The sequence below is a fragment of the Onychostoma macrolepis genome, chromosome 20 (genome assembly GCF_012432095.1).
Source record: "Onychostoma macrolepis isolate SWU-2019 chromosome 20, ASM1243209v1, whole genome shotgun sequence".
Taxonomy (NCBI): Eukaryota; Metazoa; Chordata; class Actinopteri; order Cypriniformes; family Cyprinidae; genus Onychostoma; species Onychostoma macrolepis.
In genome coordinates this window covers 25,805,865-25,823,686 of record NC_081174.1, presented here as the reverse complement: position 1 = coordinate 25,823,686, position 17,822 = coordinate 25,805,865, and the positions used below count along the sequence as shown (strand labels likewise).

Genomic DNA, 17,822 nt, shown 5'->3' with positions numbered 1-17,822 from the left:
ACGGTCTCCCGCTGATGCACCTCTAGACGCTGTCGGCCGATGAGACTTGTAGCCTTGGCAACAGATCATCTGTGACGGCTCTACAGAGGTGTCACACGGGGCCAGACGATTGTTTCCCGCGCGGCTTTAATTGTGGGGGGGATGGGGGTGTGGGGGGGGGATGACCTGTCATTGTTAGTAAGTCGGAAAAGCTCATACGGAACCGGCCGCGTGTCACGAGAATCCCTCGGACTGTTCAGGAGGGCTTCAGGGGAGATTGACCGCTCTTTGCTGAGGCTGGCTGGATTTGTCACACTGGCCGTTGTCGCCATAATCGCTCACCTGTCAAAATGAAGCATGCTGTCGAGACTTCGGGGCTGTCGCTATTTATCTTTTATTGACGTTCTGGTTTTTCCCCAGCTCAGCTGTGGCTGATGGGAGTTGTGCTGTGTTTCTGTTTTTCAGGGCCATTATGGAGCACAAGGAGCTTCTGAAGGTGCAGTGGGACTGGCAGATCGGTAAGCTGGTGATTTTGACAGTTTTCACACTTGGTTTGATTGCTTGATCCCAACCTGAGTTGAATTCAATCATCCTCTCTCTCCCATTGGTCTCTTTTCACAATGTACCACTGAACCTGAAAGCGGTTTTACTGCAAATAGTTTCATTCTTAGCAAGTATTTTTGTCTATTTAAAAAAAAAAAAAGAAGTTCACTAAATTAAAGATTTTAAAATATGTTTTTAAAGAATGAAGTCATGAACAATTGCTGTCATATTGCTTTGGTAGATATTTTTAACTTATTTTAAATAAAAAGTTAAAAACAAATGGAGAATCTGCCAGTGCAATAAAACAAAATACACTTATATTTACAATAAAATTAACAAATTAAGTCTAAGTAAATTTTAAAAAGATTTGTAAATACACTACAATTCACATAAATTTTAAAACTGTAATTTTTAAAAAGTTATTAGCATTTTATTCTCACCAATGTGGCTTTTATTTGATCAAAAATACAGTAAAAACAGTAATATTGTAAAATATTATTACTTTTTTTAAAATAACTGATTTTTGTACAGGTCAGAACTAAGGCATTAATAATTGTGTTAATTTATGACATTTTTGTCTAATAAATTGCATTATATTAAGAGTTCAACTGACAGCCATTATAAAAGCACTTAAAATCCATATATATATATATATATATATATAGTAGTGGCAAAAGCAATATAAAATAAATAATGTAAATAAAAAATAAATACAAATATATTAGGCCACTTAAATAACACAAGCTTCAGTAACACTTTAAAATGTATGAATTTCATTGCATTACATAAAAAAATATTAAGTTTATTTAATCTTTAAAACCACATTAATTTTCAAGAGAAGCAACACTGCAAAAAACAAGACTTGTTTTTGTTGATTGTATCATGAATATAAGTGTATTTTCTTATTGCACCAAATCAGCATATTAGAATGATTACTGAAAGATCACGTGAGTAATGATGCTGAAAATTCAGCTTTGCATCACAGGAATAAGTTACACCAGAACAGTCTATGCTGTTTAATCGATTGAGTCATTTTTTTCTGCCCATATTTCTATTAAGAATTCAATTTCCTTTGTCAACCAGTAAGCATTTTTCAATTATCTTGGGAATGTTTCATGACAGATATAACAAAATATGCATCTTCAATAGCGGTTCGTTTCCTCAAATTAGGCTGGATAGCTTTCATTGCAAATATAAATCACAAAGCACATAAACCACACTCCAGACCCCCGCTTTCAAGGGATCTTGTGTGCAGCCGGGTTCAGAAAACAGCTTTCATAGCACTGCACTCAAACATACAGGGGTCTGGTGTTGAAACCTCCATAGAAACAACACACAGCTGTGAACGGACGGGGCTGATTAAATATTGCTGTGCACGTGCTGCTGAGCTCAGGGAGAGATGCTGAAGCGCCAACATAACCAGAAGATGTGACTTTCAATTTGACTTCCTCGCAAACGATAACGGGCTTATTTAAACTGTTGACAAAAGACAATTAACAAAATTAATTGCTTATGCAGTCCATGACATCTCTGCCCCGCGTATAAACACACACGCCTGCTCACGTCTTAGAAAATCAATGCACAAACACAAAACTGGTTTTATTGAAGCAATAAGCCACTCCAGGCAGTGCGTTACAGTAATTTTACTACGGTTACTGTTAAATGCATCTGATTTGAAATAATTAAAAATATCATTCGGTTTGTAATCCCGTTTAGATGAGACTTGGCAAAACTTGCGTCCTCAAATTCAGTGTATTTTATGACCCAGGAAGTCGCTTAAGTTTAATCCAGATTGATGCGGCTTGATGAAGTGTTGAGAGGCTGTGCCAAAGGCAGCATTTGGGTTGGATCCCAGGAGGATGCTGGCTTGTCACAGGGACATTAGCAAGTCTAGAGTCGCTTGAGGGGGCAACGTCATTAACTGTCAGGGCTGTTGCAAGTAACGCGCTTTATGCCAGAAGAAGGAACGTCTCCCGCCAAAACTGTGATGCCCTTGAAAAATAACGAGGGCATGTTGATGACAATGCATTAGTTATGTTGCCACCGTCCTTGAAAGAGCTTGAGAAAATTCATATTTATTTGTGTATCATTGCATATGTTATATTTATTAATATGCAGTGACTTCTGAAGTATTTGGGTGCTTAAATGAATAGTTCACCCAAAAATGAACATTTGCTAAAAATGTACTCACCCTCAGGCTTTACAAGTTGTAGATGAGTTTGTTTCTTCATCTGAACAGATTTGGAGAAAGTTAACATTACATCACTTGTTCACCAATGGATCCTCTGCAGTGAATGGGTGCCGTCAGAATGAGAGTCCAAACCACTGATAAAAATATCACAATAATCACATCCACATGACTTCCGTCCATCAATTAAGCTGCATTTTGAGTCGTCTATACATAACATTGCTTTCTCTAGTGAAAAAGTTATCTCGTCTGAATCAGGAGAGAAATATGCACAGATCAAGCACTGTTTACAAGTCAAAACAGTCCAGAACACTTCTAAACAAATATGTGGGTAGATAATGATGTGAGAGGAAAACAGGGGATGGACTGGGACTGATTCGCTGGAGGAGGTGTTATTATGGATTGTATACTATAGTATTTTGGGCAGAGGCGATGGTTTGAAGTTAAAAATGTCTTACTGATGAATTTGTTCATTGCAAACATGTACACTCTAAAAAATGCTTGGTTAAATACAACACAGCGCTGGATAAAATATGGACAAACCCAGCTATTGGGTTGTTTTGACCCACTGGTTGGGTTAAACATTTAAAGGGATAGTTCACACAAAAATGAAAATTTGATGTTTATCAGGGCATCCAAGATGTAGGTGACTTTGTTTCTTCAGTAGAACACAAATGAAGATTTTTAACTCAAACCGTTGCAGTCTGTTAGTCCTGTAATGCCAGTCAATGGGCACACAATCTTTGGGAGAAAAAAAAAAACATGCACAAACAAATCCAAATTAAACCTTGCAGCTCGTGAGGATACATTGATGTCCTAAGACACGAAACGATCAGTTTGTGCGAGAAACTGAACAGTATTTATATAATTTTTTACCTCTGATCCACCACAATGTCAACCATCCTGAGCTCATCCACAACATCCGGCGTGTGTCACGTCAACGGCTCTGGAACATAGATATATATATATATATATATATACACACATAGATCCTTACATATCGTGGCCCATAGAAACCGTTGCTAATGAGGCATCTATGTATATATATATCTATGTGCCAGAGCAGGTTGACGCGTCACGCGCCGAATGTTGTGACAGTCGGACATTGAGGTTTATCAGTGGTAAAAAATGATATAAATACTGTTCAGTTTGTTACACAAACCGATCGTTTCGTGTCTTAGAACATCAATGTATCGTCACGAGCTGCAAGATTTAATTTGAATTTGTCTGTGCATGTTTTTTTTCTCTCCCAAAGATTGTGCCCATTGATGGGCATTATATGACTGACAGACTGCAACGGTTTGAGTTAAAAATCTTCGTTTGGGTTCTACTGAAGAAACAAAGTCACCTACATCTTGGATGCTCTGGGGGTAAGCAGATAAACATCAAATTTTCATTTTTGGGTGAACTATCCCTTTAATAGCTGGGTTTGTCCATATTTCACCCAGCGCTGGATTGTATTTAACCCAGCAGTTTTTAGAGTGTAGCTTTTCACTTCACAAGATGTTAATTGCTGTACTGGAGATTTAGGATTACTCGTGGATAATTGTAATGTTTTTATCAGCTGTTTGGACTCTCATTCTGACGGCACCCATTCACTGCAGAGGATCCATTGTTGAACTAGAGATGTAATGCTAAATTTCTCCAAATCTGTTCTGATTAAGAAACAAACTCATCTACATCTTGAATACCTCCACATCATGAGTAAATTTTCAGCAAATTTCCATTTCTTGGTGCACTATTCTTTTAAAAAGTATGAACGTCATTGCATTAGAAAACAAATGTCAAAAGTGCTTTTTATTTTGAGGAAATAAAACCTTTTTCAAGTAAAACGCTTGAATAAATTTAATATTTTGTTATAAAATGCAATGCATGCATTGTGGTGTTTTTTTTTTTTTTTTAGATTTTTAAAAGTGTCCAAATATATTTTATATTTATATTTCTTTTTAATTTAATTTTATTTCATTTTTGCCACTACCGTATATATGGGTACTGTTACTTTGCTCAGGGTGCATCATTAGTTAGATTTGTCACATCTACTCTGAAAATACTCTAAAAATGTTGTCATCATCTCCAATTAATTATTTTTTACAGGTTTATTTCAGGCTTTTTTTTTTTTACAGTGTCACATTAAATCCTCGCCTACAGATAGATCTGAACTTCCCCTGAATAGCAGGTGACAACTTATAATTCTCTGATGTACTATATCGCCAAACAGTGTTAGCAAGGCATCTGAATAAGTTATGAAGCCTTCTGCTCAGCTCCGAAGCCTTATAGCCTGAGAACCAACTACGTGTGAACAGCAGTGAGCTCTGAAATATATAGTGTGATACAATCCTGACATTGATTTGTCCTTATTGGGTACAAGCTAATTATTTGTTTTTACCTCAAGGGTTTCCGAGTTGATCCTGTACTTTTTCTTTTATTGCAGCACTGTCACTAACAAAAAGATTAAAACGTGCTATGATAAGGGAGTTTTATGGTATCACAGTAATATCATGTTTTTAATATTCACCGTAAAGTACAATGTAAATGAATACTATGGTACCAATAATATAAAGGGGCCACCTAAATATACAATATACGGTTTTTAACATTACAGTATTCATATTTGTAATGGGACCACTCAGGAATAATAATAATAATAATAATAAAATATTATTATTATTATTATTTAACAGTTTATTAGATCCTGAGTTGTCCTATAATCAATATTGTTAATAGTCTAGTGGTCTCAGTTTTTTTCTCTATGCGTTTCCCTTATATTTTCCAAAATGAGAAATGTATTAAAACATAAAGAAGTTATGTGCTTCACCTACAAAAGCGAAATTGGTGACTTGGTGGGATGCCAGACAGGAAGCAGATTTTATTAGTATTGTCTGCTTTTTCATTTCAAAACAAATTATCATTATCTGTCTCCATTTCTGCTGCGTCTCCCTCCATCTGCTGGAATAAGAGTTGTGTCCTTTACAAACGCATTTTAAAATGAATGGCCTGAGAAAACACAAGTGAATAATTTAATTTTTTTGTGCCATCCAATTCCATTATGATTGTGCTGGATGAATTATGACCAGAATATCACAGCTGCTGACTTTCTGTCCTCTATGACATAAACAGCTGAATGCTGCTAACAGAGGAATATTGTGCTACACTCCTCACTGGCTTTATTTGCACAATATAAAGCTGCAATATAATGTTGTACTGGAATATAATAGTAGCTGTTTGCAATGTTTTCTATAAAGCCTGTACATATATAATGCATTATAAAGAGGTATCGTAATAGCATGTAAAATTGTAACTACAGTTATTATTAGCTTTTTCTTATAATACATTATATTCATAAGAGCACAGCTATGAATACTTAAGCATTATAAATAAGAGATAATGTACAGTGATTACTGAAAAATAAAACAGATCAAGACCCAGATGCAATGTAGACTTGTGCAGTTCACATGAAATATTGATTCAAGTTGTAACTGTTTTATTATGTGAGAAAAAAGATATTTCACAGTGATATGAAAGACATGTTTAACAGTCAATTCCAGAGAACTGTGTAATAATGTATTATTATTATAATTTTTTATGAAGTAATGTAATATAAATACTAATAATCATAGACCAATACATTCCAAAGTATTATTATATTATATATAAAAATACATATTTTTTGAATATATGCTTTACATTGATCTGTTAAGCTTGTTTTTGAATTATTTGAATTTAACTATACATTTTTTCAACTCACATTTTGATTACAAATATAATTATAAAATACATACAAAATAAAACATTTATGGTTGTTAATCAACTTTTAATTTTTTTTTTTTTATAAAGATTAAGGATCTATCTTCAGTTACCATTTTTTTTAAATTGCAATGTATTGTTGAGATTTTCCCTATAGTGTCTGATGTGTCTGTGACTCTTTATGTCCTCTCAGGGCTGCTGTACATTGGATTCAGCGCATGTATGTTTGGCTTGTACAGCTTCATGCCAGTGGTAATCAAAAGAACCAGCGCCACAGCGGTGAACCTCTCCCTGCTGACAGCCGACCTGTACAGCCTCTTCTGTGGCCTGTTCCTGTTCCAGTACAAGGTTAGAATATGCTCTCACTCTCTCTCTCTCTTTCTCACCTACACCATCAGCTGTATGTCATTACACCTGCTGTAATTTTACTCACTTGCCCCATTTTTTCCCTCTCATGAATGTTGAGCAGAATTTCTCTGCTCTCCTTCTCAGAGAAGGTCTCTGTGATTTCAGTACGAAACATGCAGCTTTCACAATCCTCAAAAACATGTTTCTTTGAGATTAGAGAATCCTAAATTCTCCTGCACATCATTTATTTTTTCCACCCAAAGTCTGTGTACTTATAATGTAAGTCAAGATTTCTTGTACTGAAAAAAAATATTTAGTTTTGCATGACCATTTTCCTGTGGCAGGATAAGAAAAGACAGATATGTATGTGTTAGTGCTAGGCAATGATTAATCGTGATTAATTGCATCCAAACTAAATGTTTTTGTTTATATAATATATGTGTCTACTGTATATATTTATTACGTATATATATATAAAGACACACACATACAGTATATTTTTTGAAAATATTTACATGTATATATTTATATTCATATAATTTATATTATATATAAATATATTTAATATATAAACATAAAATTTTTCTTAAATATTTACACTAATGTACTCTTTTATTTTGGATGCTAATAATCTATGTGCACTATGTGTTGACTTGTGTCTTCAGTGATTGAAATTTTATTCAAAATAACAATATTTTGAGTGGGAAAATAAAATGTCCATAGTGAAGTAGTGTCTTGGGTTGTGGCCAGGGTTTGAAATTAACACCCATCAACTCGCCAATTGCAGGTGAAAATCATACAATTATCTAACTAACACTTCTTAGCTTATTAGTCATATTGGCCGATTGTGATTAATAAATTATGTCCTCCAACCAGGAGCCTCTAACATTAGCAATAGACAGTGAAAAGAGGCTCACCCACTGGACGAGAAGTGTACGTCTTTAAAATCCAAATACTTTCTTACTCAGATATTTTCTAAAATAATTTTTTTTTTTTTAAACTTAAAATTTAAACAAATTTGAATGTTTTTATTAGTTTCAGAGTCACAGAGGTTTATTTTTTATTTTATATTTATTTTTATTTTATTTTATTTACAATCGACTGTTGAAAACTGAAAACTTTCAATTCAGGTTTAATAATAAATATACTTTAAATCTAAGCCATGATTTCCATCTTATAATCTGGTTTATTTCTGATATTTTTGTTTTAGCTTTTATTGTAAAAGTTTTGAATTTCCAGCAACTTAAAAATGTAGTTACCAAATCAGCTGTTGGGTGAAAAAGTTCATTGCAATTGTTCGCGGCATTGCTTACTTGCGAGTTTGCCGTTGGGTTCAATGTAGTTTGTGCTGCCCCGTCCCCGTCCTTCACCGCTTTAAAAAGCTGCAATGAATTGAGACAGATCCACAATGCAATAATACAACGCCCTTAAAAGAATGAGCAAGGATTTTTCACTGAAATACTAAGACGATTTATCAGGGGATTTCAGAGGCACTTTGCCTTCAGGGAAGGATCCAGCCACAATGTGAGACTTCATCTCAAAACACCACCATTACAACTAAAGCCATCACTGAACAAAGCCATTAGTCATACTGTACAATGAGCATAGTGTTTTAAACTCCCACTCCTTATCTAGTACAGATTACTCTGTCTGGAGGACAAAAGGGCATTCTTGTTTCTTTTGAATTGATTATTATATGAAGTATCACACTGAGTAGTTTTAATGGTTACTGTGCTGCTAAAGTGACGTATGGAAGTAGCGAGGTGTTTTACTGGTGAATAAAAGCGCTTGAATTTTGACTCTCGAGGTGAATGTATTAGGACCATGTTTTTGAGCTTCAGGATTCATGAAATACAATTAGAGTGATGGATATGAAACAAGCCTCCATGTCTGTCGCCATCGGCAGAAAGCTCAGGATTACTGCATGTTCTCTCTACTTGCTGGGAATAGTTAGAAGTGGCTCAACCAAATCAGATTCAGTCTGAGCAGAGCGGCGTTTTTTAGTGATAACAAAAGCTGTAATCACATATAGAGCATCTCTGGCTTTGTTTTCAGTGTCCTTGTGTGAAGAGGCTCAGCACAGCTGTCATCTGTCTCTTTCTGAATCACAGAAATAATGTTTGATAGACATGTTGAAATGCATTATTATGTAGAAATATAGCATATCATAAAAAGTAAAAATAGTATAAGGTGTTGTTTTGCTAGTTTCAGCAGTTTTTGTGTACTAGATACAGGATAGTAATATATATTTATGAAATACATTATATTTTTGTAATGAATAAAAAGTATAAAGTGTTGTTTTGCTAATTTCAGCAGTGTATGTGTACTAGATACAGGAATTTATGAAATACATTATTATATTATGTAAAGGAGTAAGAAGAGTATAAGGACTTGTTTGTCTAATTTCAGTATTTTACATACACTACACTCTCAAAAATAAAGGTACAAAAGCTGTCACTGGGGCGGTACCTTCTCAAAAGGTACACTTTTGTACCTATTAGGTTCAAATATGTACACTTTAAGTACTAATATGTACCTTTAAGGTACCAAAATGGACCCTTTAGGTACAAACATGTACCTTTTGAAAAGGTACCGCCCCAGTGACAGCTTTTGTACCTTTATCTGAGAGTGTAGATAAAGAAAAATATAGTAATAACATTATTTTTTAAATTAAGACAGCACACTATTTTTTTTTCTTCATGCCTCAATGGCTCTTAACATTTCTTTTAACTCTTATTTTATTCCCTTGGTAACTAAGTACACAACATTTGATCAAACGTTATTAGTAGAAAAATTGTTAGTAGAAAGTAGTATTGTAGTATTGTAAGTTAGTCGAAACTGTTTATTGATATAAATCATTTTCACACAAATGTTGAAACTACAGCTTTAAGCATAGCTCTGTCAGATTTGGGAGCCATAACTATTTTGTAATTAGCCTTAAGCAGAGCTGTCAATCATTATATTTCTTTATCAAATTAATTACACAATATGCTGATTAATTAAATATGTCATTAATCTAAAGCTTTATCAATATAAGCTGAAAAATTAAGATATTTTAAGGGTGGCAGATGAGTAAACCTGTTGTCATATTCAATCTGTTTTATTATTGTTGTGCACAAATGCATCAGACACGTTTCAATTGGCTGCTGTATTGCGTTTTTTGTTTTGCTTAGTGTATTTAAAATGCTGTTTTTTTTTTTTAACATATTAATGAACCAAATGAATGCATTACATTGACAGGCACAGTATTAAAGGGGACCTATTATGCCCCTTTTTACAAGATGTAAAATAAGTCTCTGATGTCCCCAGAGCGTATATGTAAAGTTTTAGCTCAAAATACCGCACAGATAAATTTTTATAGCTTGTTAAAATTGCCACTTTTAGGTTTATGAGCCAAAACGCGCTGATTTTGAGTATGTTGCTTTAAAGCAAATGAGCTGTTGCTCCGGGAGAAGAGGGTGGAGCTTCAAGAGTCCACTATCAGTACAAGCCTGTTATCTTTACAGAAAACATACTCTGTTTCAAAGTCAGTCATCTGATTATAATGTGCATAATAAATTCTCGTTTATGAATTACAGAGATGGGGAGCATGGCGGGATAAAAATAACAACATAGCTGGTCTCATGCTACCACAAACTTTATAAGTCCCACTTCTAATTAAGAGCCAGACAACTTCAAGCGATTGACTCACCTTGCTTTCATATGCAATTTGGAAAACAAACGCGTGATACTTACTTTGTCTGGAGCTGACGTTCCCGCACGAAGCATTGGTATTGATTCCTAAACATTTGGGGGACGTTACCGATTTTTTTTTCGGGGATATTTCCTTCGAAAATGAAGTTTAACCACAGTGTCCTCGGCTCAGATGGGGAGATTATGGCGACTCTTATGTTCATTAGTGCATCCCAAAACACAACACTTGTGAAGCCTCTTTGGTGCTGACATTGTATATATCTCCAGTAATGGCGGACCGCAGCTTCTCACTCAGGGCTGTGTTTATGCTAATAGGACAGAGAGCGTCACAAATGGGCGGGACTTTTTCCCCTCAGTGACGTGAACAGAGGGAGAATCTGAAATGGCTCTTTTGGAGAGACTGTTCATGATTTATTGGTTTTATAAAAAAAAAAAAAAAATGAGTTAGTGGATTTTTAACATTATAGGCTGGTTGTTTTCACACACCGCAGCCACACAACTGTGTTCAAACACCTTATAAAAGTGATTTTTGCATAATAGGTCCCAAGGGCGACGCTAGACCCCTTTTACTGGGGCGCGTGCCCCAGTATAAATCTGCTGTGCCCCAGTATAAATCTCAAGTTTAAGTTTTAACAATTTACTTTATTTGTCAGTGTATTCATTTACATTGATAATCGCAGCAAAAAAACAAAAACAAACTGGTCTATATGCAACGTAGTAACCTAATTAACGCAGTCGCGTACTTTAACCGAAAACACAAACTCGTCCTTTTGCGCAGAAATCCATGTCCACGCGTCTGTTTCCTTGAAACAACTGCAGCAAGCAGATACGCGAATGAGGTACACAGTAAAAAAAATTCCGTAAAATTTACGGTACAAAACCGGCAGCTGTGGTTTAACTTAAATTTACAGTTAAATACCGTAATTTCATTAACTGATATAATGTTAATATACCAACCTATTGAAGGACTGAAATCTGTTTTGTACCTTTGAAATACACTGATAACCACCAAATGCAGGTGGTGATGAGAAAGTCACATGATGAACCAAAGCCCATCACAAGCAGCTTTTAAATAATAACATATAGAAGGTGCACAGTGTCATTCACAAGCACTAAACACCATCATGGTGAGGTTCATTAAACTGAAATATGCCGTAAACATTAATTTAACATCATTAGATGTAACATACACCCTAATAAACATAACTGATAAGAAAAAACTAAGAAGAAACAGTTATTTCAAAGAAAAACATCCAATTCAAACAAAATTTGAAATGCAATGCAGGGAATTCTGGGAACGTCAGTTTACGTTTTTTCCCTATAACTTTTACAGGAACTTACCGTTAACCATTTAACAGGTTTTTACTGTAGCATTTTCACAGTTTTTTAGGATATGAAAACATGACTAAACTAAAGTAAGTCTCTAAATAATATCGATCACCTTATTTTGACTCAATCATTATTGGCTTCTGTAGATGGACATCAGAATTTTTTTTGTGCGAAGCAGGGAAAGGGAAGCAGAAAGGAGAGATGATGAATTTGAGGGAGGTAAGACTTGATAAACAAACTACTGTGCATCCCCAGCCAGACAGGTCTCAGACAAAAAGTCTCAGAAAAACCGGTCAAGTCTGTAGAATCGCATTGTTGCTGAGAAAAACATTTATGTGTTCTGTACTTTCAGATATGAAATTAATATTTAATTCATTAGCTCTAATTTAGGACATTACATAAATAGTTGGCATAACTATGGCTGAGATAACTATGTGCTATTATAGGCAGTTCAGTTTAATGCTCAATAAATGAACCAACCTTGTTTGGACTTGGCTGGGAAACCAGGGAATACCTTTTTGTTTTTTTCCCTAGATTAAATATGCTTTTTATTTTAGTTGCAGCCATAAAATGACTAGTTTCTTGAAATATTGTAGTTATAAATTCTTGAAAAGATGTAATTATTCATTGTTATCATTGTGTAATGTAGAAGAATGCAGATGTGCAAGAAAAAAATTATCTTTGCTTTTATTATTTCCATACAGTGTATGTCATTTATGCTTTAAACGATGTTAATGTTCATGTTGAGTTTGTTAAAGATACTTTTTAAATACATTCATGTTTACCTTCCTCAGTATTGTTGCACTGTAGGAATAGTGGTTTAAGCAAGGGAAGTTTGTACAGCGCATTGTGTTGCACACTTCTTCACACAGCAGGCTTTCAAGAAAAAAAGTGATAGAAAAAGGGGGCCTGTGCCCCAGTAGAGCTTTAGGCCTAGCAACGCCCCTGATAGGTCCCCTTTAAGTAATCCTGTAATACTTCGTGATGCTCATGTCTGGTATGATATGAAGAACATTTTCTGCATTTCAAAATATTTCATACTGTTCTCTCTGGTCATTGTGCTGTACACATAAAGGCTAGGGGTTACATCAGCATGAAAGAAAGCTGGCAGACATGAAGCGCCTCCAAATGAATCCCGCTCCAGCCCTGAACTGAATGCCAGAGCCATTTGTAATGTGGTCATATGTAGCCAGAGCTCTCTGAGATTCTCTGCACGCTGTTGTTATTGCTGGTCAGTAGTCTGCACCTATATTCTCATTCTCATCTCCTTTATTTTTGTGTCTGGCCTTTTGTCTTCTCAAACCTGCAAACTCAAGGTCCTTGTGAGTGTATAGCGGAGCCTAAAAGTCTGAGACTACAGTGAAGATCTAATATCATTAAATGAATTAGAAAGGACATAAAAGATAGGAGAAATATTTCAGATTCTGCACTATTTGTAGGTCACTAAGCAAATTTGTGACATTCAAGTACAGACAGTCAGATGCTTTTGCTTTCACACTCTTTTGGATCGTAAGGGTTATTAGAGTTATTAGAGATTTAAAAAATTACCTGAAATAAAATAAACATAAAAATCATGAAACTAGCTGAAAACTGAACTAAAAATTAATTTAAAAACCCACAGAACTATTAAAAATGACAAAACACAACAAAATTATTAGAATTTTAAAACGAAGGTGAAAATCTAAAATAAAATATAACTCAATAAAAACTAACTATAATCGTATTTCACTGATTCTAAAAACGTTAAAAACATAAAAAATAAATTGTACATTTGAAATAAAATAAACAGTACCTGAAATAAAATAAGTTGAAGTTTTTTATATAATTTATTTCATATAGTTGTAAAGGAAAATTTCTCATTTTCATATAGTTTTACTTGATTTCCTAAAATAACTAAAGCTAAAACTGAAATAAAATGAATAAACCTAAAAAAAAAAAAAATTACAAAAACACAACAAAACTAAAATGTAAAATATAAAATAAAACTATTCAGACTATTAATAAAAACTATAATGGTATTTCACTGATTCTAAAATAACACTTTCAAATCATGCAGATTTTATTCATGCAACTTGAGTGCTGCTATTATATAAATAAATAAAAAATGTTCTGTAATCCATGCAATTTTCTCTGAAATTGCTATGCTGAAATGTAAAAATGTTAAAGTAGTAGTAATAATAATAATAATAATACAATATATATATATATATATATATATATATATATATATATATATATATATATATATATATATATATATAACATTTAATCCGAACATAACATTTAATCCGAAACGTGTTAAATGTATAAAATAGAAGCATTTTTTTTTCTAGTGGTCTCAGACTTCTGGATCCTACTGTATGAATCCATATCTGCAGTGGACAGATATTGGCATATACCTAGCTCTTGGCTAAGACCATTTTGAACGTGCTTGCATGTTTTTCACAGTGATTTGCCGCTTGTCAGACAGAAGTAGATGAGAGTGTGTTTGAAATTTGAATCGAGCTGATTCCCACAATAGCTTTCGATGTTCAGTTCAGCTGAGCCAATTCTGAAAAAAATGAGCTGTAATGATTGAGTTCTGATCTTGATGGGTTGCTCAATTTCCTGAAATCTTGGTAGCCCGTAAATGTGTGACAGAAGCATGTTCTCGCTGCAATTAGACTTTGATTTGCACTTGATTTGTACTTTGTGGCTTGTTTGGAGCATGTTCCATGAGGAAATGTAGATCGTTTGGTGGTTGGAGGTATCTTCATATTGGCAGCGGTCGGGTCCAGATTAAATTGTTAAGACTGTTAATGAGAATTTTACTGGAAGCATGTGGTGGTTACAGAACAAATCATTTGAAAACCGCAGAGGGAGACGGAGACTCTTCAATCAGCAGATATGCCAATATTCATGTCTTTAGCTGTGTGGTAGAATAATAGGTTTTTAACTGCCTGACTTAAATGATATTCTCCAATCAATATAGACAGAGTGAAGTTTGTTATGAGTCATTCATGCGGTACTTTTTATGTCCTTCTATTTATATCTTATATTGGTTTAAGTGAACATAAGCCCTATTCGGACGGGACTAGTTTTCTAAACTACGTTTGAGTTTCGATTCTTATCACCTGACGTCTGCGATTTTCATGTACTAATTCGGACGGGACTAACATCTCCGTGTTTATTACAGAGGTGGAGGGGATGTTTTGTACATCTGGGCGTTTCAGAGATCACGCGCTCTGTATGCATGCATTGCGTGTCATTCGGATTGATTACCATTAGTATAACAAGGAAACAAAACAAAGGAAAAAAATATCACCGGCAATCACAGACATCGGACGGGATTAGTTTTCTCAGAGGATCACTGAGTTTGCTGAAAAACAGTAGGTTGCTCTGGAATTATTACAGAGGTTGTGTGAGAAAAAAAACAGACGTGGCAGATTCGGACGGGATTAAAATCACCAAGTACGTCTGTGAAACACAAATTTCTCTAACGACCCCCTGTAAAACTAGTCCCGTCCGAATAGGGCTAGAAGTGAGTTTTAAAGGTACAATAGGAGATCTCGGAAAATGCTAACTTTAGCCTTATAGCACTGAAAGCGAACGCACATACGCTCAAAGAGCAGAATACCAGAAACAACATTAAATTACTACAATAGGCTACATCAACAGTTTCCAATTACAGTCCTAGCGCCTTCCCCGCTCTGCACTTTTCATATGTATATCTTATCCCGTCTGACCGGTTGTTCTGTTCGACTGTAATAAGTGCCCTGTGAAGTGGACATCACCAGATATTCCGCCATGATTCCAGTTCAAAGCCTATGTTCCATACAAAGGGCATCAAAGTGTGCAAGACGTGAATTTAAATTGTATTTATTTACAGAGGTGTATTATGTCACACTTAACACTTCTCTAGTAATTTTCGTCTGTGTGTGAAGACGCTGCGCAGCGCAAATCCGTGAGTGAATGTTCCGAAGTGAAATAAACTTCAACGGATTTTCCCTGCTCAGGGAGTAGAGCGCAATGAACACTGTAGGGAGCATGTCAATCGGTACACAGTTCATGCACGGAGCTCACTTCAAACGAGCTGTTAACTAAGCAAGACATGCAAAATATGCAGAGTGGGGGGCGCGAGGACTGGAATTGGGAACCACTGGGCTACATCATGTGCCATTCACCGGTGAGAAAACTTTACAGCACAGTTAGTAAAAGTATTACAATACCAGAAGGAAGATTGGGTTGTTGATGTTTGCCTGCCATTCTTGCTCTGTCCGCACAGCGTGCGTGAACGCACTGATGACGTATCCTGTCTGCGCGAACAGGGTGCGCAGAGGTATGCAAATACATACGTTTGGCAGGCAGGTAGGAAAGCCAATTAAAACGCTCGGACCGAGCGTTTTGATTGGACGAACATTTCTTGGTCCTACACCTTCCACAGAATATATAAATACTAGTGCTGTCAATCGATTAAAAAATTGAATTGCGTTAATCACAGTCATGGACTGTGATTAATCATGACTAATCACAAATTTAAAATACTAGGATTTACCTGTAAATGTGTTGAAATAAAGAAATGCATGACAAACTAGTTTAAGGAAACAGAACCTTTCACACTTCCGCCAGGTATGAGACATAATCCTTATTATTCTTTTATCATTTTTATTTTGTTTTTATTCAGCCATTATCAGCCTTTAAACTGGCAATAAAACGTTTACCACATCGCTTCAATCCCAGTATACATTTACCCAACTATTATCAAAAGTATTTATAAATAAATACAACAAAACATTTCTTGCGTCCTTGCGTGAAGTATTATGGCAAAATGCATTATAAAGAAGAATTGGACCTGTTCTGCAGCTGCATTAGAGCTAATATTAGCATCATGCATCATAAGACAATTTATGAGATTTAATAGTACACTTTTACTCAGAACTCACTTCAAACCACCATCGAGTGTTTGTAATAACTTCCTTTTGCGATCACATGTGGAATTTGGTCGTTTACTGCTGTTAAAATATGCTATTTATAGCCTTTTATATCGCTGCACAAATTAGCATTTTAGATGTTCACATACAAATATCCTATCGCAATCGTGAGTTTATTATCTTATATAATCTACAGTGGCTGTTGTCATGTTTATTTCTGCTGTGTAAAAGCCTTAACATGTATGCTCTGCTGAAACTCACGTTGTTTGTGATGTTAACCGTCTCTCCGTTCTTAAGTTGCCAGGGATACATTCCAAGTATAATACACATTAGTAAAAGGATCTATTTAAATTTTTATTTGGCTATATACACTTTGGACAGCCGTGGTACATTATAAAAGTAGCCCAAAAAACCGCAACGCATGGCTCTATAATTTTTTTCCGTGACTGCATTTTCAAAATAGCCCACTTGTGCCGTTACCCTGGCAACACTGGTTCGCTGTACCCCCATCAACCTTCCGCGATGACGGCAAGAAGTTGGGGTCAATCCTTATCAAACGATTAATTTGCCTTAAAAAAATATTAACACATTAAATTTTTTTGATTAATCGCATGCGTTAACGCGTTAACGTTGACAACCCTAGTATATATGTATATGTATGTGTGTGTGTATATATCTATATATATAATATGCATACTACTACTGTCAAAATTAGCTTGTTAACACGTGATTAATTTTTCCAGTTTAACGGCATTAAAAATATTTAACGCAGTTAACGCAAGGGGCGGGGCTAGGGTTGGCCAGCCCATTCACAACTGCTGCTTTTGTCTCTTTTTCTTGACAAAAAATGCATTCATTTAGACGTGCAGAACGCCTTTATGACCACATCAAATGGGAGATGATTCAGATGCGCACTCCACTTCGCTAGGCAAATGAGAGCCAAACGAACGCGAAATGTGGGATTTGAAATTCTCCTGTAAACATGCCTTCCTTATTGAGGACAGTTGTTAATAGCTGACTAATTTTATTCATTGAAGTCAATGAATATGAAATTTGAATGTGGTTACAAAAGCTTGCATGCTGAGCAC

At 35.1% G+C, this 17,822-nt stretch overlaps 1 protein-coding gene and 1 long non-coding RNA gene across 2 annotated transcripts in view; one reads left to right on the top strand and one right to left on the bottom strand.

The window, feature by feature from the left end:
* LOC131526556 (uncharacterized) overlaps positions 1-16,094 on the bottom strand; it is a 47,529-nt gene extending 31,435 nt beyond the window's left edge. The window contains exon 1 of the long non-coding RNA XR_009267488.1: positions 16,033-16,094. This is a non-coding gene — a long non-coding RNA (uncharacterized LOC131526556). The remainder of the gene's footprint in view (positions 1-16,032) is intronic.
* slc35f1 (solute carrier family 35 member F1) overlaps positions 1-17,822 on the top strand; it is a 97,560-nt gene that overhangs the window by 70,643 nt on the left and 9,095 nt on the right. Inside the window, 2 exon segments of the mRNA XM_058754888.1 lie at positions 445-497; positions 6,648-6,802. Of these exon segments, the coding sequence (XP_058610871.1) occupies positions 445-497; positions 6,648-6,802 (208 nt within the window).